Below are 27,307 nucleotides of genomic sequence, written 5' to 3' on the forward strand. Positions count from 1 at the left end.
TATATATATATATATATATATATATATATATCTCTCTCTCTCTCTCTCTATATATATATATATATATATATGTAAAACAGTGGTACAGTCCTCAGTTCCTCCGCTCTCCAGCTTAGCATGAGGTGGCAGGAGTTCTGCAGATGTAACTTCATGACAGGGTCCTGGGGTATGTAGTGTCTATGCACTTGATGTGATTTAAAAGTATGTACAGGTGAAGTGATAATACTGACAAAGTGCTTGAGCTTGGGAATTGCAAGGGAATTCGTAATAGCCACTTTAACCGTTTTCCAAGATTACAGATAAATGTTGATTCTCTGTCATATGGTGATGTGGTGAGCTTGGCACAAACATCAAGTATTATTTTTTGTTGTTGTTTTTTAGACCAGAGGGGACAAAGAGACTGTGTTGGGACATCCTCAGAACGTAATCTTGGGGTTAAGATTTTTATGTCCAGCAATCTAGGCAGCCTATGTGCAGTCTGTTGCAAGACGTTTTGTAAATTTAGAAAGAATATATAGGGGCCTCAAGCTCATACATTGCTTACCATTGGTTGGCTTTTCTGCCATACTCATTGGCCTCCTTCCTATGTGTTTCCCAGCTTGTCAAGGTTGTGTTTGTCCATCATATGGGGCATAGCTTCTTTACCATCATTTTTAATTGCCTTGTTTCTGTGCTTGATTTTCAACAACTACTTTTTTCTTTTCATTTAAGCACTCCTTGAGAGTGCACATGTTTTCTTTTCAGCTGTCTCCCTTGTGTACTTCTCTCCTCCTACACTCCATGTTGCTCTCTGTTGTCCATTTGCTTCCTTCCACTCCCCTCCATATTGTGTTCACCCTCTGTCCTTCCCTGTTGCTTTTTCACTCATGTGCTTCTCCACACCCCTTCACTTTGCCTCCCACCAGTGGATTATTATCAATACCCATGGACTCTATTTTATTTCCTGTAACCTCACCCTCCCTGTTGCCTGATCACCCATGTGCTTCTTCCTCGTCCACTCCATGTTCCTCACTCCGCTGTGTCTTCACCAATTCGTGCCCTCTGTGTTGCTGCTAGCCCCCACAGCCTACTGTGCTGCTTCAGCCCAATGTTTCTTCCCCATTCCCACTTAGAAAAAGCTTTTGCACATGTTTTTTCTTGTTAGTCACCAAGTCATCTCAGATTGATAACTAAAGAGGAATATACCGGCTTCATTTTGTACGTGTGCGTGCATGGTGCACTAACAGTCGAACACATAAAATGACATTAGCAGCCGTGTCAAAGGTTTTTGTTTGTAATCCTTTAGCTGTGATACACAGCATGAGGATTGATGTGCAGCATAGGTTAAAACCATTGGCAAAACCAGAACCAGAATACATTTTATTGTTTAATTAGTTGAAACCATTACAATGTACCAGTAGGACTAAATACATTACACCATTAAAATATACATATTAAAAGTTTTAGGTTGCAGCAGTGCCATAAATACACAGTTAGGGTATACTGGGTAAAAAGTTATACAGTGCATAAGATACCAGAAAGAAGATGTGGTCATAGTCTCTAAAGTGCCATTGTGCTTCGCCACTAACCGTGTTTTAATACTTTCTTATATTTTATAAAAAAACTTTACTAAGTGAAAGATAAGCTGTGGATCATTGGCAAAACCAATTGGTTTCAAAGATAAGACTTATTAGCTTTTCCGCTCTCCACCGACTTCCTGATTCCTCACCCCAGCTGTTGCGTTATAAACACATTTTTAGAACCATTTGTCAATATCAACATTTTACTTTACAGCCTTTCCTTAATATGCTCCCCCAATGTGCTATGGCAGAGTGAAGAAAGTGCAAATTTGCCCAGTATTTCCATTTCTTGGAAGTTACCTATATATTAGCGCGTGTAAGGTATAAATCACAAGATTCAATCTAAAATAAAGGCAAACACAATTAACCTTTTCTGATTTATTTTAAAACCAATAAAATAAGAACAGCCAAGAAAGGTTTTTAATTTCTATGTAAATAGAAACTTGATTTAAACAGTTATGAGAAACATTTATGAGGGAAAAAAACAAATCTGAAGATCATGTCTTTAAAATTAGTACAAGTTAGGGTAGTTTTTCTGAACAGAAAGCACAAAGAAGTGCCGGCTAATCTTTACCATCATGATGATTGAAACCCCACAAACTAGCATAAAGGTGGGCCAAATCATGGACCACAGCAGCGCCGTCCAGCTATAAAGTTTGGTGAGGATAACAGTTTCAGGGGTCAATTCTCGATTGTAATAGCAAGGGAATCGGTGATACCTTCTGAAATTATATGCAATTTCTTCCACTTTTTCCTGTACCTCTGTATAGTTCTGAGAGCATTCTGGGATGTAGGAACACTGCAAGAAAGTGCGAGGGGTGGGTTAAAATAAAATGTTGCGAAAAGTAAGGAATTATACAACCATTTAACAAAGAAGTCCATTGGCAAATTGTGGCCAGTTCATAACAAAACACATCAACTTAATGTAGGATAAATGCACAGTAATATGCTAGTTTCCATTTAGCAACATGAGAGCTTGGAATGCTCCATATTCAACTTTCATTAAACAGTAAGCTCACAGAAAACATTGCCTACTAACCGTTTTACTACTTTAGCCTCCATGCCCCTACTCACCACCTCTGTTCACAGTAAAAAAACACCGGAACAGATCTGCACCCCTGCCATCTTTTATCTAAGTTGTCTGCTGCAGTATAAAACCAGAGTGCAGTGGCGGCCGGCATGGCTCATGGGTGGTGAGGCGATTAGGGGTGTACCGGGGGGTTGCGGGGTTGGGTTGCTGGGTTGGGTTGCTGGGTTGGGTTGCTGGGTTGGGTTGCTGGGTTGGGTTGCTGGGGGGGGGTCGCGTGGGGGGGGGTCGCGTGGGGGGGGTCGCGTGGGGGGGGGTCGCGTGGGGGGGGGTCGCGTGGGGGGGGGTCGCGTGGGGGGGGGTCGCGTGGGGGGGGGTCGCGTGGGGGGGGGTCGCGTGGGGGGGGGTCGCGTGGGGGGGGGTCGCGTGGGGGGGGTCGCGTGGGGGGGGGTCGCGTGGGGGGGGGTCGCGTGGGGGGGGGTCGCGTGGGGGGGGGTCGCGTGGGGGGGGGGTCGCGTGGGGGGGGGGTCGCGTGGGGGGGGGTCGCGTGGGGGGGGGTCGCGTGGGGGGGGGTCGCGTGGGGGGGGGTCGCGTGGGGGGGGGTCGCGTGGGGGGGGGTCGCGTGGGGGGGGGTCGCGTGGGGGGGGTCGCGTGGGGGGTGGTCGCGTGGGGGGTGGTCGCGTGGGGGGTGGTCGCGTGGGGGGTGGTCGCGTGGGGGGGGGTCGCGTGGGGGGGGGTCGCGTGGGGGGGGTCGCGTGGGGGGGGGTCGCGTGGGGGGATAAGAAAAATAAACTTACCTTGAGGCCGGGTCCCTCATCTCTGCTCCTGCTCATCCGCCTCCGAGTCAGGAACAAGAAGCAGGCAGACAGGCACCCTTCCCAAAGCCAATCACAACGCTGCAATGCAGCATTGTAATTGGTCTGATCACTTTGACACAGTGCTCAGCAAGGTGCTGGAGGGGTCGGCATGTTCTCCATGCAGGCTGTAATGCAGCCTGCAAGGAGAATGTGAAACTGCGCATGACTGGTTTGGGCGGCCGGCTGGCCAAACAGTCATTGCGCACTTAGGAGTGAGAAAACCACTCCTCCCCTGCTCCAAGGGCAGAGCAGTCCCACTCACCCGCCCATCTACAAAGCAGCAGGACATGAAGCACAAAATGATGAAAACTCTAAGTTATTGTCATTTTTTGTTTCTACTTGGCACTGATTAAAAGCAGTGTGGCAAAGCTCCTCCGCCATAGCGGAGGAACCGCCACGTTCGGGATATCAAGAACCTTTTCCAAAAGCAAACACCAGTTTTGACCAACAAAGGTTATACTGTAGTAGGCCATTATCCAAATATTAATTTAGAATAAGTATTGGCGAGGCAAATAGGTCTCGCATATGTGAGATCTATTGGCTTTGGTGGAAGGGTGTGGAGTGCAGTGGCATTGTGTGACATGGAGTGGAGTGGAATTATGTGGCATGGAGTGGAGTGGCATTGGCACAATTGTGTGGCATTGTGTGGCGTGGAATGGTATTGTGCCACATTGTGTGGCATGGAGTGCAGTGGAGTGGCATTGTGTGGTATGGAGTGGTGTGGAATTTTTTGGCATTGTGTGGCACTCACACAAATCTGTCACCCTTATTCTGTTCTGTCTAAATTGCTGTCACAAGATTTCACCATAGCTGATCATCTGGTTGTGTTAACCTTGTTGCAATGCTCTTGACTCACAGATACATTTCATTTTTTCAATATATTTCTTTACCTTGCGATAGGATGGAGCGGTTCTGATGAAAAAAGGTTCACAATTTGCATATAGAATTAGTAATTAAAATGCACAGAGCATGTGTTTTCTACAGATTCTAAACAGTGCATGTCCTGAACAATGTAGGATGTTTGCACATAGATGAAATTATAGCAATGAAATGCAGCATGCCGAGCATACGAGTTGCTCACTGCAGTTGTTAAGGAAACATCAGTATCTGCTTATTAAAGAAGCGCCATAACAGTTTTAGGATAAGGCAGAGCATGAGCATAGCAGCAAGCATGTGGATAGACAAGATGGATGAGTTTACAAGGGCATTTTGAAAACAGTATCCACATTCTTTAAATTGAATGAGAAAACATGGAGAAGGGGTGGGTGGGAGTGGGGAGAAGCACCATGGACAAGGGGGGTGGGAGGGGAAAAATAAATAGTACCTCAATCAAAACATTAGCAGAGGTTGGACACCAATCAAGATGAATCAATCTGTACCTGTCCATGCTCCACAGAAAAACAACAGGAAGTGATGCGAGGAACATGCTGGGCAATTAGGAGGCAGCAAAGAAGAGTGACAATGATGCCAATGATTGGTAAGCAAGCGGTGGTTTCCAAGCCCTTTATTGTGAACAATACCCCTCCGAGCGGACAGCACATGCACTGTCCACATTTCAGACCTAAAAACCCTTATGTTAACCCGGGTTTTAGATTTTGAAATTCAAATACAATTTTTCTTTCTACTGTATTATGTAGAAACATCAAGGTTTGTGGACATATTTAAAAAATATTTTTCGAAATAAGAGTCTATTTGGACGGGTTTCTTTGAAAAAATTTGAAGCATCATTTAAAGTAGTGATACGAAAACATTCAGGTATTATAACAGGAGCATTGACGTGAACCTTGTCAGGTCTCTGCACAATGGTGATTATCAGATTAGGGTCTTGGTGTTCAAATGACTTTGTGATATACATTCATAATGTATCACAGTGTGCATTATTGTGACCTCTGTCCCATTAAGGGGTAGGGTTTGCAAGACAGACGCATTGTGAATGCAGATGATGAAATGAAGGTCTGCTGTCCCACAGAGGCCCCCATCTCAACATTTGCTACTTTACTCAAAGAGTCATACCTTGAGTTTTGCCTCATTAATATTCCTTCGGTAAGTAGAATGAAACTGTTTGCAAATAAACCCTTTATGGTGTGAGGGCTTGAGCATCCTTTACTCCACAAAGAGAGATTCAATAACTCGACTGTGCTAAATAATTTTGAGCATAAGGCCACAAGTCATGTAGAGAAAGACAAGACATGCCTCTTGCTAACAAGGACTAATGTAAAAGATTAGGATAACTCTTGATAGCTAATGAAACTGGAGATTCTAATCAGATAAAGTAATGGTGCCTGATAGATATATGACTAAAGGATTATCTGACCATACAAAACATTGCTGAATACTAGAAATATTTAAAATGCTCATAGAACATTTACCTAAGTGTCTTAAACAATAGGACAAGTAATTACCTTAGCATACCAGACACAATAATAACTAGCAGACCCATTTTGCTAATATGTCAAGGCGCATGAATGCTTTACACTGATACCATCTGAAATGTGCTTTGCCAAATGTACAATCTTAACTAAGGGACCTTAAGGAATCCATGTGACTGAGAGTAATCTTACATCTCAAAAACCGGTTAAAGAGAAACATCGAAGGTTTATGGAGTGTATTTCAGCCAATTAATATTTTAGATAATACACTGATATATGATATAAGTCTGCAGCTCGCGGGAAAAAGAGAGTCCAATTAATAATCTACTCCCTCCATTGACCACACAACAGGTAGAACAAAAACTTATTGGGTTCAAGTTGAATTTTTACTTAGCTTTTGAAGTTTGTGAGGGATTAGATATAACAATAAAAGGAATACCTGCTTTTAAGAGAATCATTCAATCAGATTAGAATTGAAAAGTGAGTAAATTACAATGTATGGATTCTGACTCCTGAAACATAGTAAAACTAGGTAACCCCTAATTGACAGGCTTAACTTTCCAGTAAGGCCATAGTATATGGTGTAGCTAAATACACCAATGGCATGGAAAAAAATAAATGTCACCTTTGGACTACAGCACATGTTGTAAAATCCTCTTGATTGACAAAGAAAACATGGTGTCAGGCCTACCTGTGTAGTCTGACTGTTGCAGCTTTTAAGCCTACTGGTGAACCTGTCAAATGAACCCATTTAGACAGGAATGAACTCTACTTTGAAATATTGAACATTAAATATTCCATCTCTAAGTAGGCATTTCTTCCCACAAACTAGAGTACCTAATATTCAAAAATTGCAATATGCAATAGTTTAGTGTTAGCATGTACCTACATTGACTCACCTTCAGAACTAAGAACTATTTTTTACTTCACAAGGCTATAGTTGCTCTATGCGGACAACTAAATTTCAGATAAAATAATGAACATGTTTCCAGAATGATCTAATTACTATTATTAAAATTTATTAAAAATACAATTCACTGACTAAGTGAGATTTTGATCCATCTGATTTTTAAAAAGGGTGATAAGGCCAATCCTTAGAACTACCATACAGTTGCCTTACTTGATCGGAAGCTAACATTTAACAAAAATCTTACAATCTGTATCATAGTATAATAACAATCCACTCTTAAAAGTCTAATGCCTTAAACATATGCTTTTGACAATAGGTAAATAAGTCCTATTTGTTTTTGTTAGAAATGGGGGTCTCTAGTTGGCAGAGGTAGGTACCTTTTTGTAAGGAGGGACCCTGGTTTCTAGTTGGGGTAAGGGGGCTACACACTCTAGATACCCCCTGCTCACCTCCCTGATAGCTTGGCATGAGCAGACAGGCTTATGCCAAAGGCAATGCGTAAAGTATTTGTACTCAAAACACACAGTAATACAGTGAGAGCACCACAAATGGACACCACACCAGTTTAGAAAAATAAAGTATCTTTATCTAAACCAACAAAAAACCAAAACAACATAAATCCAACATACATCTAATAAGAATGTGACTTTTAAAAGGTTTCAAGCAACTTGGTCCATAGGAAAATTTGGATGCGTGATTTTACACAAAATACCTGTTGATGCGTCAAAATTCATAAGGCGACGCTGCATCATTTTCTTCGACCACGATCTCACAATGCATCAGTTCTTGCAGGTGCTGTGTTGTCTCTGCAGTGGCGCAGTGGCGGTGCGTGGAGATTCTTCCCACATGGTCGTGCTGTGTCGGAAAAACAGCTGCAAGAAGGTCGATGCGTCGCTTTTCTTAGTTTCTTTCAATTCTCAATAGCAGTAACAACCTCTAGAGGCCCCAAATCTGGAACAGGCACCTCCTGGCAGATCAGAATTCTCAGCAGTAAAGTTCAGGTGAGCTGGGGGTGAGATCTTTGTGCCCCTGAGACTTCAGAACAGGAAGCCAGCACACACCGGCCCTTGGAGAGTCTTCTTCAAGCAGGTTCACAGCAAAGTTCCAGTCTTTGTCCTTTCGTTGGCAAAAACAGCAACTGCAGGCCAACCCTACACAGCATGTGTAAAAACACGAGAGTGACCCCTCAAAACCAAGATCCAGGGTACTGTAATCAATTCTCAAAGAAACTACTCTTGATGAGCAGATATCCAACTATTGTATATACTATTCTTCAATCATTCACAGCATACCACTGCACCAGTCTAGAAAGGGAAAACCAAAGCAAATGTATGTATACATCAAATTTAATTAAAACATCATAAGAATGTTCATCAAATCACATTCAAAATTAATAACACCTGGTCATACAATGATTTTACACATTAAAAAGCATCAAAGAGAGATAAAATCAAAAGACATATATATTTGACATTAACAGTGGTTATTCCGAAAGAATCAGTGGCAGTATTGGCAACATTTGATTTTTCACAGTCAATACTTTGTTCCTCGGATGTAACCCCACAGAGAAAAGCGTTGACGCGTTTCGGTGGTAAAAGAGCAGAATAAGACCACCTTCTCAGGACAATGTTTTATCTACCCCTCTTTTATGAACAACCTCTAAAATCAAGGTAACCTTCACTTTTATAGACCGTTCACAATTGTATGCTGGACGAATCGTCCGTTTGTCCTAATTAAAACCAATAATGATATAGGTCCATAGGTATTCCTTGTACATCCCTTTTCCAATTGGGGATGGGTAGGCAGATCAGCCGTATCGACCTAGTTAAAAACAATATTTTTGGTCCGTAGGGATTAAGTTGCACAAGACCCCACCTGACCAGGTGTGGGAATCTTAAAATCAATGGGGTACCACTGTATAGTTGGTCCTTCTGTTAAGCGATAAAATGCAAATATTTGTTCCTAGTTAATGTTCATGAATTGGTTTCCCCAAAAGACGGAACTCCAACGTGACCGTTAAAATATTCTTTCCATGGACCGATATACTCCGCGTGACAATCCACGCTGGAAAAAGCCCCACACAGCACACAGCTCCTCCTCACAGCTCTCCAGCTCTTCTCCTTGGCAATGGTTCCTCTTGAGTCAAGAAGTGATCTAAAGTTCTTGGGTTTAAGGTCCACTACTTATACCCCGTTTTGGTTTTGTTCTTCTTAGTGCAAAGGTCTCTGAGCCCAGTCCAAACCAGTTCTGTCCTCACTGATGCAGTATGACTGCAGGTGGTGGAGACATCATTGTGCAAGGGAGACAAGCCCTATTCAGGTGCAAGGAAAACTCCTCCCACTACTCTAAATGCAGCAAAGGTCTATTCAGCTCAGCTCTGAGACATCCAGGAAGAGCCAGGCACATCTCAACCCACCCCCAGTGGCTCTCTACAGTGAATGCAGACCCCCAGCCTCTGTCACTCCAAAATCAGACAGTCAATACACAAACAGGCCCAGGCACACAGAATGGTTAAACAAGAAAATGCCTACTTTCTAAAAGTGATATTTTTCAAAACACAATTTAGAAACCATCTTTACTAAAAGATGTGTTATTAAATTCAGAGTTCAGAGAACCTAAACTTTATTCTTCTAACTTTTCCCAATGGAAGTTATACTTGTAAGATGTAACAAAGTATCTCCCATTGTATCCTATCGGACAGATAGTCTTTCCATAGTGAAAAACAAAATTGGCATTATTTCACTATCAGGACATGTCCCACACCCACCAGAACACGTCCTACCTTTTACATATACTGCACCCTTGCCCATGGGGGCACCTTGGGCCTACCTGAGGGGTGTCTTACACATAAGAAAAGGGAAGGTTAGGGTCTGGCGAGTGGGTGCACTTGCCAGATCAACATGGCAGTTTAAAACTGTGCACAGGCACTGCAGTGGCAGGTCTGAGATACCTTTTCAGGGTTACTTGTGGGTGGCACAATCAGTGCTTCAGGACCACTAGTACCATTTGATTTACAGGCCCTGGCACACTCAGTGCACTTGACTAGGGGCATACCAGTAAGTAAAATGTGCCAATCAGGGAGAACTAATTGTAATAACAATTTACACAGGGAGCACTAAACTAAATCCAGCACAGCATCAAAAATACAAGAGCTAGAGGCAAAAGGTCTGGGGAAACCACAAGAAAGATGCCTTGTCTAACAGTTTTGTCATAACCTTTGATTATAAACAGATGAAACCAAGGAATTAGACATGCTCTCCCAGTGACAATACAAGGGTAATAACCTTTTCCATTGGATTGGCACTGTATCCAGCACAGCCCTACTGAAGTGCACTTAAATTGACAAGTATCATGTATAGAGTTATACATTTACAAATACATACAGAATGTCAGTTGGCAAAACAATAGACAACCTGTCTTAGTAGGTCCTAATAAGAATCAGAACAGTAAAAGTCTTCTACTCCAAGAGTTTCTCAGAGGGGGTGACCAGCACCAAAACCCTTGCCTGCTTTGATAATCTGTGAGATTACATGTAAGAAAATACCTTTTCAGAGCCTGTAACATGATGGGCATAACACTTCACTGTTAGAAGAATATTGGCTTTCATAGGTGTTTTTCATAAAATCCAGGCTTACTGCCATTGTCATGACTATTCATAATAAACAGACCTGACATGACTTCTAGGATAACATTTCCCTGTGCACTAATCAGGGCTATAGCTGTGATCATTGGCTTCTCACTATAACCAGCTCAGGCCTGCTGTTTTGAGCGTAAACATTTCCATAAAGCAACCATCAGGCACAGTCATAAAACTAGATAGTTATTAACAAAATTGCAGTTGTCTAAGCAAAATACTCTCTCTCCTCTCCCCGACAAGGATTCTCCCAGACCAAATCCTCTGTATTCACAGCTTAAGTTAGTCATAGTGGTAGCCAACACCAAAACCTACTACAGCTATATGTGAGATTCCATGTATTAAAATACAAATACCTATCTGTAAGCTTTAATATAGAGTAATAACAATCCACCCTTAAACGTCTATTGACTTTGGTATGTTTTTCAGAATAAATATGTCAGGCCTACTGCCTTTATCGTAACATTTCATAATAAACACATGAGGCCTACAGACATCATTATTGGCTTGCCACCATAACCAACTTTGTGAATGTATTGAGTATAACCTTTTCCGCAATCTCACAAATACAATTCAAGTGCTCTTTTTTTGGAAACACACATCACTTAAGGTCGAACGACTTATTCGCTGCCAAGCCAGACCTACATTTCTATGTAGATTATTGCAGCCCTGGGCATTCCATACTGCTCCTAAACAAAATACTGCACTCTGAAGTCTGAAGGTAATGATGGAAAGGAAGGGTGCTAGGACTGGAAAACATGAATACATTCCTCATGACTGCCTTCATCCCATCTGTGAGGCTGTCAGAGAACAACAAATGCCATAAATACTATCGGCATTACTGTGCCATATGTGGCCCTAGAACGGTCAAGAAAGCCATTGTGCTGCTGGCATAGGCTGCTGGATAAACAAACAAAACAATCACTGCTGCATGGAGGTGAAGCACACAATTTCTGTCCAATAAAAATATTTACTCTCGTCCACCAACATGTGGGTGGAGTTGAAGCCCCTCTCTGTAGTACTCCTGAAAGATCTTTTTTAGGTTGATCATATAAGGTCTGGCGTCAGCTGCTCTGTCAAGCAAGACCTAAAAAGGTACTTGGTTCCCAGTTAAAGGCTCTGAAGTATGGGTCCCCACAACACAAGTGGCAAAAGACCCTGTTGTTACATTTGGGGCAAAGTATACCCGTCTCATTTGACTCTCAACCCTGGATTCATGGCATATACAAAATGTGCTTGTTCAAACATTAAGATGGTTAATGCAAGTCTTGCACACTAAAGATGGTGAGTCAGTGCGTTCAGGTGACTTGCAGCATATCATTCTGTTTCAGCTTCCCTGATTGAATTCCAATGTTAAGATATGTGATCTGCCCACAATTTCTGCATTGTAAAGTGCTTTGATGCTCCCGTGAAAAAATCTAGAAATAGAAACGAATGAGCGGGAAATGATCATGATTTTAAAAATGGAACTTGTATTGAATCCACAGTCGTGAATTTCATTCACTCCCCACACTTTAGCAGCTTGAGCGGGGGAGGGGGGGTTACTTTCAATGGACAAGTCTCCTTTGACTTTGATAGGGAACTCTGATCTCCAAGAAGCTCATGAATGCAATCTCTGGGAGTGTAAGGAAGGGAGGTATGACCAGGAGGGACAGATAGAAGGATGGATGAGTAGAAGTATAGGGTGATAGACTGACAGATGGGTGGATGGAGAAAATTAAAGATGATGGATGAATGGATGTGAACAGGAAGGGTGGATGATGGAGAAGGCAGGCAGGCAGGCAGGCAGGAAGGAAGGCAGGAAGGCAGGAAGGCAGGCAGGAAGGAAGGAAGGCAGGCAGGCAGGAAGGCAGGAAGGCAGGCAGGAAGGAAGGAAGGAAGGAAGGAAGGAAGGAAGGAAGGAAGGAAGGAAGGAAGGAAGGAAGGAAGGAAGGAAGGAAGGAAGGAAGGAAGGAAGGAAGGAAGGAAGGAAGGAAGATAGATTTCAGAATTCCCTCAGTAGAGCAGTCAGCTATTAGAATGACTGCTGGCACACCTGCTTTACCTGGCCCCTAGAGCAACCCGTACGCAGAACTGCAAAACTAAGTGCCGCACTAACTTTATCTGATCAGGTTTCACACATCTGTACATTTGTTGAGCAGTGTATATAAGATGTTAAACTATTGGAAATAGCGCAAAAATACAGAATTCCATTCCAGATTTTTTTTCATAGCAGCATGCCTGACCTGAAGAAGGAGGGCGTCACACAAACTATCCAGCAGACCCCAATGATCCCCGTGGTGTAGCTGGACGACCCCGGGCAGCGGTGAGTGATAATGAGTGAACTCTGATTGACTGCACAGCACAGCAGTAACCGCCGTCCGTTTGATTCCTCACGGAGTAAACATGTTTAAAGAACAAGCATTTGCAATGCAATAGGTCTCGGATTTGCGAGAGTTTAAGCTATTGGCATTGTAAATGACAACGCCTTTTCTTTATATGTTTTGATAATGAACACATAAATAAAAGGCATTATCATTTACAATGCCAATAGCTCTTACAAAAGTTAGAAGGTATGGTCCTCTTTTTATTGCACCCATCTCAGCATGACATATCTGGTGTGAACGGTAGAAGCAGCAGTCACTGCCCTGACAGGGTTGCTGCTTATATGAACATATCTCGCCTGCCTGCCAGGGGTCATCAGGAGTCATGGAAGACAGGATGTGTACGGCTGGCAGGGGTGCACTGGAGGGTGTAGGAGTTAGGGCATTGTCAGACAGGCGCTGAGGGGGCCCAAAACGGGTGGACAGAGTGGGAGGGCGCAGCTTGGTGCACTGCGGGCAGAGCGGGGCCCATGTTCAGACCCGGAGCTGCAGCCGTGGCAGAGTTCAGAGAAATTGTCCATCGCTCTGGCGGGGCACGAGGACGTGGAGCAGTGCGCCGAAAGCACAACTATACTTCTACTGCTCTTTGTGCCCGGTGCCTGTTGGGATGCCTTGTTCTCCGGTGCAACAAGTGCTGGACCTTGGTGCAGATGCTAAGTTTGTGCAATTCACGCCCACTTAGGGGGAGACTGCATTTTAGGTGCGGCAATCAATCAATCAATCATTCGCATTTATAAAGCGCGCTACTCACCCATAAAGGGTCTCAAGGCGCTGGTGGGGGGAGGTCAGTGCTCGAAGAGCCAGGTCTTGAGCTGTCTTCTGAAGGAGAGGTGATCAGGTATGGCGCGAAGGTGGCTGGGCAGAGAGTTCCAGGTCTTCGCTGCCAGGAAAGAGAAGGATCTTCCTCCAGCTGTGGCTTTGCGGATGCGGGGTACGGCTGCCAGGGCCTGTCCGGTAGAGCGTAGAGTGCGCGGAGGAGTGTAGAAGGAGACGCGGTTGTTGATGAGTTTGTGAAGGGCTTTGTGTGCGTGGGTGAGGAGTCTGAAGGTGATCCTCTTGTTGACTGGGAGCCAATGGAGTCTCTTCAGGTGTCCGGATATGTGGTGGTGGCGGGGTATGTCCAGGATGAGTCGTGCGGCAGCGTTCTGGATCCGCTGAAGTTTCCTCTGCAGCTTGGTGGTGATGCTGGCGTACAGAGTGTTCCCGTAGTCCAAGAGGCTGGTGACGAGGGCGTGGGTGACGGTCTTCCTGGTGTCGGTGGGGATCCAGCGGAAGATTTTGCGGAGCATGCGGAGGGTGTTGAAGCATGCCGAGGTCACCGAGTTAACCTGTCTGGTCATGGAGAGGGATGAGTCCAGGATGAAGCCGAGGTTGCGTGCGTGGTCGGTGGGTTGGGGAGTGCTGCCTAGGGTGGGGGGCCACCAGGAGTCGTCCCATGTGGTGGGAGTAGGGCCGAGGATGAGGACCTCCGTCTTATCTGTGTTCAGTTTCAGCCGGCTGTCTGTCATCCAGTTCGCTACTTCCTTCATGCCGTCATGTAGTCTGGTCCTTGCTGAGGTGGGGTTGTCGGTGAGAGATAAGATGAGCTGGGTGTCGTTGGCGTAGGATATGAGGTCGAGTCCGTGTTTGCGTGCGATGTTCGCCAGGGGGGTCATGTAGACGTTGAAGAGAGTGGGGCTGAGGGAGGATCCTTGAGGTACGCCGCAGATGATCTCCGTGGCTGTGGATCTGAAGGGGGGCAGGCGGACTCTCTGAGTCCTTCCGGAGAGGAAGGAGACGATCCATTTCAGGGCCTTGCCTCTGATGCCGGCGTTGCTGAGGCGGCGTATCAGGGTGCGGTGGCAGACCGTGTCGAAGGCTGCAGAGAGGTCCAGGAGTATGAGGGCCACGGTTTCTCCCTTGTCGGTCAGGGCTCTGATGTCGTCCGTGGCTGCGATGAGGGCGGTTTCGGTGCTGTGGTTGGCCCTGAAACCGAACTGTGTGGGGTCGAGGGAGTCGTTGGTGTCCAGGGCGCTGGTGAGTTGAGCGTTGACGGTTTTCTCAATCACTTTGGCGGGGAACGGTAGGAGAGAGATGGGACCGAAGTTTTTGAGTTCGGTGGGGTCTGCTGTGGGTTTCTTCAAGAGGGCGTTGAGCTCTGCGTGTTTCCAGCTCTCCGGGAAGGTGGCGGTGGTGAGGGAGGCGTTGATGACGTCTCGGAGGTGCGGTGCGATGATGTTGTCGGCCTTGTTGTAGATGTGGTGCGGGCAGGGGTCCGATGGGGATCCGGAGTGGATCGAGTTCATGACGCGGGTGGTCTCCTCGGTGGTGGTTGGGCTCCAGGTGAGGATGGTGGTGATGTCGGTGGCGTGTTCCGGGGGGGGGGTTCGCGTTGGTGGTCGTGAAGCTGTTGTATATATCGGTGATCTTGTGGTGGAAGAAGGTTGCGAGGGAGTCGCAGAGGTCTTGTGAGGGAGGGATGGGGTTGTTTTCTGAGTCCGGGTTGGAGAGCTCTTTGATGATGCCAAATAGTTCCTTGCTGTTGTGGGCGTTGTTGTCAAGTCTGTTCCGGTAGGCTGTTGTTCGTGCGGCGCAGAGGTGTTGTTGGTGTTGGCGGGTGGCGTCCTTGAGAGCTGACATGTTCTCCTCGGTCTGGTTGAGGCGCCACTTCTTCTCGCGGGCGCGGCATTCTTTCTTGGAGTCCTTGAGGTCGGGGGTGAACCAGGAGTTTTTCTTGTGGTTGTTGGTGTTGGCTTGAGTCTTCAGGGGGGCCAGGAGGTTGGCGCAGTCGGAGATCCAGCTTGTGAGGTTGTTGGCGGCTTCGTTGGGGTCGGTGGTGTTGGTGGGTTGGTTCTGGGAGAGGGTTGATGCGAGCTGTTCAGTGGTGATACGATTCCAGTGTCTTCTTGGTGGTTGCTTGGTGTGGTGGTGCATGGTGGTCTTCTTGAAGCTGAAGTGGACACAGCTGTGGTCCGACCAGGTGAGTTCGGTGGTGTGGCTGAAGGTGATGTGTTTGCTGGAGGAGAAGATGGGGTCGAGCGTGTGTCCGGCGTAGTGGGTGGGGGTGTTGACTAGCTGTTTCAGTCCCAGGTTGGCGAGGTTGTCCAGTAGGGCGGTGGAGTTGTTGTCGGTGAGGTTCTCCAGGTGAAAGTTAAGGTCTCCTAAGAGGATGTAGTCGGTGGATGAGAGTGCGTGAGGGTTGACGAGGTCTGCGATGTCTTCGCTGAACTTGGTGCGAGGTCCTGGTGGTCTGTACATGAGGGTGCCTCTGAGGGTGGTCTTGGGGTCGCTGTGGATCGTGAAGTGGAGATGTTCGGCGTCGGGGAGTGAGTCGTCGGTGTGGGTCGAGATGCGGATGGAGCTTTTGTGTGCGATGGCGATGCCTCCTCCGGTGCGGTTGGTACGGTCTTTCCGGATGATTTTGTAGCCGTCGGGGATGGCTATGGCGATGTCGGGTGCCGAGGAGGGGTTCATCCAGGTCTCGGTGAGGAAGGCGATGTCAGGGTTCGTTGAGTTGATGAGGTTCCACAGTTCGATGGCGTGCCTGTGGACGGATCGGGTGTTGACCAGGATGCAGTGGAGATTGCTTCCGGGGGAGTCGTTCTTGACGGGAGCGGTGTGAGTCCGTTGGCAGGTGAAGCGGCAGTTGATGCAGGTGAAGGGTCCGTGGGTTCGTTTCGGGGTGGCGCGGTAGCAGCCTGGCGTGCGGCCGGGGTTGAGGTTGGCGAGGGTGGCGGAGTCGTAGGTCAAGCGTTACAACAAACAAATGATGGACAGAATGCTGATAATGCAGACATTCTCCCCCAGTCAAGAGATCTGGGTTAAATCCATCGTTCTTTTGCCCACTACGCCACCCCAGTTTAGACATGGCCATATGCAAATCAGTCTTGACCCTGTGCCTCATGGGAACAGTCCAGCCCGAACTGCCAAGCCATGTCTTCCCTGGACCGGAATCAAGCATCCTAGGACCGGTTTCTGGCTATCAGCCATCATCAGCCAGGATAGCTTGACTCCAGTGGCGTAGGGGGAGAATGTCTGCATTGTCAGCATTCCGTCCATTATTTGTTTGTTGTAACGCTTTTCGCCCTAAGTGGGATGGGTATTCCCAGACGTGGGACCCGTGCTCACTACGCCACTGGAGTCAAGCTATCCTGGCTGATGACGGCTGATAGCCAGAAACCGGTCCTAGGATGCTTGATTCCGGTCCAGGGAAGACATGGCTTGGCAGTTCGGGCTGGACTGTTCCCATGAGGCACAGGGTCAAGACTGATTTGCATATGGCCATGTCTAAACTGGGGTGGTGTAGTGGGCAAAAGAACGATGGATTTAACCCAGATCTCTTGACTGGGGGAGAATGTCTGCATTGTCAGCATTCCGTCCATTATTTGTTTGTTGTAACGCTTTTCGCCCTAAGTGGGATGGGTATTCCCAGACGTGGGACCCGTGCTCACTACGCCACTGGAGTCAAGCTATCCTGGCTGATGACGGCTGATAGCCAGAAACCGGTCCTAGGATGCTTGATTCCGGTCCAGGGAAGACATGGCTTGGCAGTTCGGGCTGGACTGTTCCCATGAGGCACAGGGTCAAGACTGATTTGCATATGGCCATGTCTAAACTGGGGTGGTGTAGTGGGCAAAAGAACGATGGATTTAACCCAGATCTCTTGACTGGGGGAGAATGTCTGCATTGTCAGTATTCCGTCCATTATTTGTTTGTTGTAACGCTTTTCGCCCTAAGTGGGATGGGTATTCCCAGACGTGGGACCCGTGCTCACTACGCCACTGGAGTCAAGCTATCCTGGCTGATGACGGCTGTTAGCAAGAAACCGGTCCTAGGATGCTTGATTCCGGTCCAGGGAAGACATGGCTTGGCAGTTCGGGCTGGACTGTTCCCATGAGGCACAGGGTCAAGACTGATTTGCATATGGCCATGTCTAAACTGGGGTGGTGTAGTGGGCAAAAGAACGATAGATTTAACCCAGATCTCTTGACTGGGGGAGAATGTCTGCATTGTCAGCATTCCGTCCATTATTTGTTTGTTGTAACGCTTTTCGCCCTAAGTGGGATGGGTATTCCCAGACTTGGGACCCGTGCTCACTACGCCACTGGAGTCAAGCTATCCTGGCTGATGACGGCTGATAGCCAGAAACCGGTCCTAGGATGCTTGATTCCGGTCCAGGGAAGACATGGCTTGGCAGTTCGGGCTGGACTGTTCCCATGAGGCACAGGGTCAAGACTGATTTGCATATGGCCATGTCTAAACTGGGGTGGTGTAGTGGGCAAAAGAACGATGGATTTAACCCAGATCTCTTGACTGGGGGAGAATGTCTGCATTGTCAGCATTCCGTCCATTATTTGTTTGTTGTAACGCTTTTCGCCCTAAGTGGGATGGGTATTCCCAGACGTGGGACCCGTGCTCACTACGCCACTGGAGTCAAGCTATCCTGGCTGATGACGACTGATAGCCAGAAACCGGTCCTAGGATGCTTGATTCCGGTCCAGGGAAGACATGGCTTGGCAGTTCGGGCTGGACTGTTCCCATGAGGCACAGGGTCAAGACTGATTTGCATATGGCCATGTCTAAACTGGGGTGGTGTAGTGGGCAAAAGAACGATGGATTTAACCCAGATCTCTTGACTGGGGGAGAATGTCTGCATTGTCAGCATTCCGTCCATTATTTGTTTGTTGTAACGCTTTTCGCCCTAAGTGGGATGGGTATTCCCAGACGTGGGACCCGTGCTCAGTACGCCACTGGAGTCAAGCTATCCTGGCTGATGACGGCTGATAGCCAGAAACCGGTCCTAGGATGCTTGATTCCGGTCCAGGGAAGACATGGCTTGGCAGTTCGGGCTGGACTGTTCCCATGAGGCACAGGGTCAAGACTGATTTGCATATGGCCATGTCTAAACTGGGGTGGTGTAGTGGGCAAAAGAACGATGGATTTAACCCAGATCTCTTGACTGGGGGAGAATGTCTGCATTGTCAGCATTCCGTCCATTATTTGTTTGTTGTAACGGAGTCGTAGGTCAGGCAGGGGTTGCGGGGGCCAGGGGTTCGGGCGCTGGGCGCGGTCCGGGCGCGGTCCAGGCGTGGACGGGCGCAGACTGGCTTGCCTTAGGCGCGCCAGCGGCGCGCCCGCTGCAAGCGTCCGCTGCGCGGCCTCGCAGCGGCCGCCATATATGGGGTAGTTGGGGGAGGAGGGGTCAGCTGGGAGGTGGGCGGCGGGAGGGTAGGCGGGGAAAAGCGAAAAACGGCGGGAAAAATCGCCGAGGCCGGAGAACGGCGAGGGGGCCAAAAGTGGACAAAAGCTGTGGAGAAAAGAGGCAAAAAGCGAGGCGAGGGCCAGAGAACGGCGAGGGGGCCAGAGAGAAACAACGGGGGAGAGAGAAACGCGGCAGGGGGACCGGGCCCACACGGGGGGTCAGGCACTCGGGTTACACGGGAGAAAACGGGGAGAAATCAATCACTCAAGCCAGTCACACGGGGCCAAGCACTCGGGTTACACGGAAGAAAACGGGGAGAGATCAATCACTCAAGCCAGTCGCACGGGGCCAAGCACTCGGGCGAAGGAGGATACCAGCGGGCAAGACGGCAGCTGGAGCGGAGCTGAGAGGTGGTGAGAGGAGGCAGACAGGCACTAGTGGCGCTGCGGAGGTGGGGGAGCGACCTACCCTGGGGTCAAGGGTCGGCAATGACGGGGTAAATGAACTACTACATTGTGTACTGGAGAGTGGCTAGATGCAAGGAGATGGGCGGAGATGTGTGTGCCTTAATGAGGGACTAGTAAACACTGGAGGGACATGGGGTTCGGTGATTCCTCGGGGTGTGGTTTGCAAAGGATTGTGGTTCTATTTTGCATTGTGATAAGCTTCAGGGGGGTGAAGTGAGCGGAGATTCACTTTTTAACTTACAGAAAAAGACTATAAGTGACAGGACGTTGCTGTGGAGCTTCACCTGTCATCTCTGACGATGTTATAATGAGCGGCGCTGCGGGAGGAACACGTCTGTGAGCAGCTCTGTGCTGCAAGACCAGCGACCGGACGGGGCACGCTCTCACATACCAAAACAAGCGCACACCCAACCAAAAGCCCTGCCCACAAAAATCCCGAAACGGCTTAAATAAGGATAGAGAACACTAAAGTGCGATAAAAAACAAGCACTGGCACTAACAGTGCCTTAGGGAGCCCTGTTCACTAGCTCCTCCCGGTGCACTCCACTCGGCACCAACAATGTGCGCCGACCGCCCCTACTCACCGGGCTGTGTTGTGGCGATCAGCAGCATGGAGCCCTGCTCTTTTTTCTGGAAGCCTGCGAGGCTCCGATACCCCTCTTTGGCGTTGGAGCAATTGGGGAAGCTCAGTCTTCCTCTCGCCGGTGTGCGGGACTCTCCTCGGTGCACGGGAGCCCCGCCCATAATGAGGTGAGAGATGCCTGACTTCCTGTCTTTGTGACTACGTTTCGCGAGGTGGGCGTGCTAGTGACTGTGCACTATTTTTAAACAAGCATTTGCAATGCAATACGACTCGCATTTCCGCGAGACATATTGCATTACAAATGGCAGCTTCCACATTTAAAAAAGAACAAACAGGAGTGGGTGGGGACAAAAAAACTGCAAACTGCAGGGGGGGACACACAGGGCAGCAAATATTGTTCGAGTAAAGGGGCTGATAGCCTCGGAAGGAGCAAAAGGACGACATAGCGTCAGGAGGCGGGACTAAGAAGCCAAACACCAATCACAATGCAGATTTTATGAATAAAGCCAATCAAAAAGATGGGCGGAAAGTGGGTGGAGCTTCCCCCACTATAGTGTATACAGCATCTCTCAACGAGACAGCGCATGCGCTGCCTAGCCCGAGACCTAATGAGGCCTAACTCTACTGGGAGCACGTTACGACGCATTACTACATTGTGAAAAAGCGGACCAGAATACATTTAAGAAGCCAAATGGGAAAAAGCGTGACAACTCGCGCCTGCAATTTGTAATAATGAGAAACCACGAAAAGAATCAGCTGAAGACAGAAGGGAGTGAATGCGTCAGAGCAGGTTGAATCAGCTAAAGTATGGGATGATTGTTTTTAATGAGAGACTGTTTTTCATATTTAAGCTTCAATAAACGTGTTAATTCAGCCGGCAGTGTAGCAAGCTCTCACTAATGAAAGAGCAGGCCAGCAAGCACGTCAGGGCGTCCACGCCAGCAGAGCTGGCGGCAGAAGAGGTGGGATAAATGAGTTACTGCTCGGAAATCTGTAAAAGGGTCTTGGTTGCCAGTAAATAAATACAGCTGCCAATGAGGTCTCCAGAAAATTGTTATACCACCAGGGTAACGTCAGTAAAACTTCCCAATAATGCGCTCTGTTGACAGAGAGCTCATCCTTTGGAAATGAGTAGATGATGTCCCACCACTACCTGAAGCATTCACTCAGTGAATACCCGCCTGTGTCGTTCCCATCCCTTCTCTTTGTTGCATGTCTGTTTTTGTTTATCATTTGTTGTCATACTCAAAGCATGCAGATAATCAAATACTACACCACCAAAATAAACACCCATAAATTTGCATTGTATTGTAATTGTATTTATATAGCGCTTACTACCCCTGATGAGGCGTTGAAGCGTTTTTTGGCCAGTAGCACGCTACTCCGGAACCCATAAAGATCAGTGATGAATTAGTACAGTGAAAATATGAAAGTCATTTGAGTGGTGGATATGTTAGTCCGTTATTTGGATTGAGAAGTATAGTAGATGGATCGAAGAGGGAAAAAGGTTTGCATATATATAGCGCTTGCTACCCTTGATGGGGTTTTGAAGCGCTTTTTCAGCCAGTAGCATGCTACTTCGGGAACCCATAAAGGATCAGAGGTGAAATTACATAGTGAAAACATGAGAGTAATTTGAGTGATGCAGTGTTAACTTTAATACAGGCACAACCCACACTGCAATTACAGCAATTCAATAATACTAGTGCATGACAGGCTCTGAAATAATACTGAGATGAGGGTGAGTTTGGCTGGAGATCTGTCTACTGACAGATTTGGGTGACCCTTTGATTGATCTGGACGTGGTATGGGTGGTGATTGATGCATTTCAAGCCAGACAGCCAGTAATAGGCAAATAGCACATCCCAGCGAGTTTAAACATAGCAGGAGTGACGGAATATGATGAGTTGCACCTGTGGATTCCTCTAGGAATGCACTGGACTTGCCTAATCAACTGAGATTGGTGATTATCACTGGGAGCAATACAAACAAACACACCGTAACAGAAATCAACCTCCCTCTACTTGAAGAAAGCAAGTAAATTGCAAAACAGGGCAAAAGTGACCTGAGAGTATGTAGATACTGACTTCATCTAATGGTCAGTAGCAGCAATAATCAAAAACCCTATATTGCTGGTGGTAGAACATTTCAATGTCATGACCTATATCAGTTTGTTTGTGAAGAATTGTATTTTGCCATCTCACATGAATTTATCTCTGTGTATAGAGGATGAATAATGGTTAAATAGACAGTCATTGGGCAAGAAATTGTCTAGATTGAGGGGCGTCAGGGCTGTCCTACAGCAAACACATTAAATTACTCAGGTGGACTTTTCAACTCTTGGCAGGGGTAGAACAGGACGATGTCCAGAGGAGCCCCTCTGAGGGAATGGCACACAGAACAATGTGTTAGCTGGTATACTTTGAGAAGTTGGCAGCCCTTCTGACACCACTGGTGCAGTGATGAACCATAAAGCTCTGAACTCGGGGTTTGCAAAACATTGTAAGTTGCAATAAACCTTGCCTGTTGGGTAAAGTGGTCGCAACTGTAAGTAGATGAGTGGCTCATCAACCTCACTCGAGGTTGAGAATGCTCACTGTGACCTTGTTTTACAGTAACCCAGTGAGGATTGTTTAGAGACAGGATAATGTGTGGGCCCTCTGACTGATTTCTTGGTGCTTACAAATATAATCCCCATAGTGATTAATCTATGTCTGGACAGACATAAAGAACTAGCTGGTGACTTATTATGAGGCAGCACTCAATTTGAGCCAGTGGTTGGCGGTGGGGGGCTGCCAGCCATTATTTTTGGGGACCAGCACATATTATTCTACATCTGATATTTACAGAGAGCAAGAGAGGACAAAACGTGCAAATTGGAAAGACGGAGGAAGGGAAAGACGGAGAAACCATCACACACAGAGAAAGCAGGCACAAGCAAGAGTGAGAGAAAGGGGCAAGGATTATACGGTAGTGGATTAAAAAAGGATGAGGGGGATTTAAGTCTATCAGCCTTGGTATTTGCCATGGAACCTTTAATTGCACTGGCAGTGGGCTTCTGAACAGAGTTTGAGGCACCAGCAATCTTTTTTTTCCAAATTAAGCCCTGTTATAAGCCCATAAAATGGAAGTGGGCTCTAGTACGATCACTGCCTTGATTATGCACCTAAGTGTGAATGGGTTGGACCTACGCTGCATACGTCAACTAATATCAGTTTTGACAGCTGGTAATTGATCTCTAGATATCTCTTCTGTGTGTGAGCAGAGAGCTGAGGCAGATGGGGAAGTGAACCACAAGTCATTGGTTGGCACTGAGCATGTTGCTTCCTGATTGTAGCGTCCTCCCCAGCCTGGGTACCCGCTAATGACTACACCACACACAGAACTTAGTAAAACACATCTTTATTCTTCTGTGTGTAACTGCAAACTCAACTTTAAAATTGCTTTTACTTCACTATGTTCTAACGCTTAAGTCACATTCCATGAGGAGCAAAAAGGGTTTTGTCATTGCTAACTTACATGACAATACATCTCCCCCTCTGTTCAATAAAAAAATTAATGTTTCTCCAAATTTATAGTCATGACCTCTCAATGAGTCTTCATGGTGCTCTGATCACACATCCCGACCATGTCTTCAGAAACTGGGAACAGGCAGTCGAAGTGTCCATGATCTACATTGGTGATGGAGGAACAACAGTAGTTAGTGGTTATCCAATTGTCCTTTCAGATTCAGTCTCTGCATTGAAATTAGCGCCTGGTGAGCGATGAGCCACATGTCAGAAATGTGAGTAATCTCATGTGATAGACTTCCCGGGACGTTGGGCTTTCACCATGTGTCCTTTGCTGGTCACAAAATGAAATGGCTCAGCATCGAAGGGAGCATCAAATTTCTGTTTTCTAGACTGATGGATAAGCAGTCAATCTGCTCTAGTGAACATAACATCATTTGCATGTCAGCACTTATCTGCATTGGCCTTCTTTATATTTTTACTTTCCGAATCTCTTATATGGGTTTCTTCCTCAGTACTTCATTATCTGTTAGTCCATTGAGGTAATTTGATCGTCATGGCTCTCCCGAACATCAAGGTTGCAGGGCTTTCACCTGTGGTCGAGTGAGGGATCGAACAATCAGCTCAAAGCTTAAAGAGTAGAATTCAAGACAGTTTTAAGGTCGAGCTTTTCCAGTACAGCACGCTGAACAGCTTTCTTACAAGTACCCATGAAACATATGACAAAGCCTTTAGCCTAGGGACAAAGAGGTGTGCTCTTGTGATGCTTCACATTATGATGACTGAGAAAGCCTCCGAACACTTGACTGTTGAAAGATGGGCCATTGTCACATTTTATGATTGCAGGAACCCTCCAAGTCGAGAAAGTGTGGTCTAATCTCTTGGTGTCTTTTTCTTGAGTGGTCTATCAATAGAAACGGGAGTATTCAGCAACAATCACCATCAGGTGATGTCCATTGTCAAGAGGATCGAAGGAGTCAACAGCAACTTTTCCCATGCCTGCTTTGGTAACTTTGACTTGCTTACAGGGCATTGATTGATTTTCACTGAAAGGCAATTGCATAGATGACAGGCCTTAAATTCTCTTGTAACTCTCCTCATTGAGATGGGAAAACCAAACCAGGTCTTCAATGTCCTTCATGGTCCTCTTCAAATACCTGTTCTCGCAGACTCTTCAGAATACCAAGTCTCAAAATTCTTAGGATAAGGGCTTCTTGAGTAACAGACAGTTCATCTTTGACATTTTTAAACTTCTAGTATTCACTGTCACTGGTAAGAGGTGGAGTATGCTGGTTCCAAGACTGATGAGAAATAATGTCTTTCATTTTTAACATATCACTATGTTGACTTGTGGCAGTGACAATTTGTTCCAGCAAAATGGAAGCTGGTGTGCTGGATTTCACAGTGAAATTTATGTAGGCTTCAGCTCTCTTAGAAGAGGGGCCATGGCACTGTAGATGCACTTGTGAGAAGTAGGCGACAGGATTTTGATCTTTCCATGGACAGTTCATAATTGTGTAGTTGTATTCTTGTAATCATAGACTCAAAGGTTCAATGCAAGGAGTCACCTTAGCCTTTGGATTGCCAAAGATGGGCAACAGCACTTGATGATCCATCACAAGCATGAAAAGCTTTCCACTTAAGAATACTTGGACATGTTCACAGGTCCACACCATTACCAAACTGACTTTCTCAGGTTGTGATTAAGCACGTTCAGTTTGGGACAAACCTCTGCTTGCATATGCCACAATATGCCTTTGAGCATGTGGGTGTCTGTTGTGCAAGAATTGCGCCTAACCCTACTGGGCTACCATCAATAACAACCTCTTTATGAAGCTTTGGATCAAAGTATGCCATTCCAGCAGCATTCTCAATAGCTTGTTTGATTATTGAAGCTTTGCTTGCATTCATGTGACCAATGAAATGAAACATTCTTTTTTGTCAAGTCTCTCAGTGGAGCACTAATGGTGGCATGCAAAGGAATCAACGTAATATGGAAGCATCTTGTGGGGGACTAGCAGTTGACAATGCTTGCACTTCAGTTGAATCGGGTGTCATGCTCCCATCAGAAAAGATATGGCTAAATAATTTTAGCTTTATCTTATGGAACTCACATTTGTCGGTATTAAAAGTCAAACCTGCTTTCACAAGTTAACAACATAGTTGCATGACAGCTCTATCATAAATGAAATGCAGTTAGTCTGTGTCTTTGAGCAATAGGACAGATGTCCTCATTAATGTGTAATCGTACTTTCAGAGTCTTGAGTTTTCTTAACCCATGAAACAATGAGGGGAACTGACTTACTATTTCATGATGAGCATTTATGTTACAGTTCACTGAAATTAGTCCCATAATAGTAGCTGTGCTGAAACTGAGCAAACAGCCACATGACGCCATACCTTGAAGTACATAAATGGGTGCTTGCACTTTTGTTTTTTTGTGTTTCATCATTGCTTCAAATGAAGCTTGACTTTTTAACAACGTCGATGCAACCCATGTATACACTTTGATTTTTGATGGCTTAAGTTGTGGCAATGGGGATAGTTAATTTTATTTCTCCTCAGGCATTATGTTTATCGGCCCACCACTGTCAATATTAAACGGTAGTGAGCAACCATTTATCTTTAGTGTAATCTTCGGAAAATGTTTGAATGACTCGGGTGCACTTTCATGTCGGCTTTTCTTTGACATTGCACAACCATCGTCTCCACTTTCACATGATGTAGATATTGAAGAGCTATTTGACGGTGATTTAGATGATCGTTTGGTGTCAATTTCCGTTCTTTGGTGTGGTCGCTTGGCCTTGTGGGTGGGTGTCGAACGTCGCTTTTGAAGCGTTTGGGCAGGTATTTTGTCTTTCGCCATGGTACTTTACTTTTTTCTTCGCTTTCAGATTGTCACAAAATGGTTCTTTCTCACAGCCTTTGCAGACCTGTCCAATGGTGGGACATTTACCATCATGTGGAAATGAAAATCCACACCTGAAACACAACTTCTTCTTCCGGGAAGACATCACTCTGTGTCCCTCTGCTTCGTGCTAGACATTGATGACTGACTCACTATGGACACCTCCAGCCTCAATATTAACAGCTTGCCGATCAGCATCCTCTTCCGCTCTGGCAGCTCTGAGAACTCACTCCAGACTAAGAGTTTCTCCCAGCATTCATCATCTTAATGAATCTGACAGGCATCCATAACTCTGAGGTGTATAACCTCCTCATCATTAAATCCATTAATTTACAGTGTTTGATGAGCGTATCCAGTCTTTCAACAAATTTGTAAATGGTTTTACCAACTTTATGTCATTCTTGACTGAAAATGGACCATTCATAGTCTAATTTCGGCATTGGATTGAACTTGAGATTCAAGGGTCCTTTGATTTGATGGTACATCATTTTGTCAACTCGCAGCATTTTCTGTATGACTTCTTTAACACCTTCACCAGCTAGATTCTTAAGGTATTTGATAATGTTCTTGTTATCTGTTTCATCTAGCCTATTAATGAAATCATCAAATGTCTCTATTCAAGCAGTCCATGTGTCCGCAATATCCAGCTTTTTGGCAGTATTTAATGTTGGTGTTAGTATTAAGAAGGTGGCAACATTTTAAACATTTGTGTGATTGTCTGACACTGAGAGGGGAGGTCTCTCAGACACTGTCTGCTGTCCGCTAGAACCTGCTTCATTTAAACCATCCCTAAGGGCCTGTGCTGTTCTGGCCTCTGGGTTCTCTTGGCCAGTGCATGGAATGGTGACCTTCCGCTTGTTCTCCATGGGAGCACTTTACTTTTCTGGAGACCTCTGGAGTTCTTCTGAGCCACCACTCAGCAGCTTTGATGGCATGCCAC

The 27,307-nt window shown here is 46.2% G+C and overlaps 1 protein-coding gene across 1 annotated transcript in view; it reads right to left on the bottom strand.

Annotated features, from left to right (window-relative positions):
- Positions 1 to 1,346: 1,346 nt before the first annotated feature.
- KCNMB1 (potassium calcium-activated channel subfamily M regulatory beta subunit 1) overlaps positions 1,347 to 27,307 on the bottom strand; it is a 56,888-nt gene continuing 30,927 nt past the window's right edge. Inside the window, exon 4 of the mRNA XM_085614453.1 lies at positions 1,347 to 2,358. Within this exon, the coding sequence (XP_085470579.1) occupies positions 2,071 to 2,358 (288 nt within the window). The 3' untranslated portion in view covers positions 1,347 to 2,070. The remainder of the gene's footprint in view (positions 2,359 to 27,307) is intronic.

Source organism: Triturus cristatus, chromosome 7 (assembly GCF_964204655.1).
Source record: "Triturus cristatus chromosome 7, aTriCri1.1, whole genome shotgun sequence".
In the NCBI taxonomy this organism is placed as follows: Eukaryota; Metazoa; Chordata; class Amphibia; order Caudata; family Salamandridae; genus Triturus; species Triturus cristatus.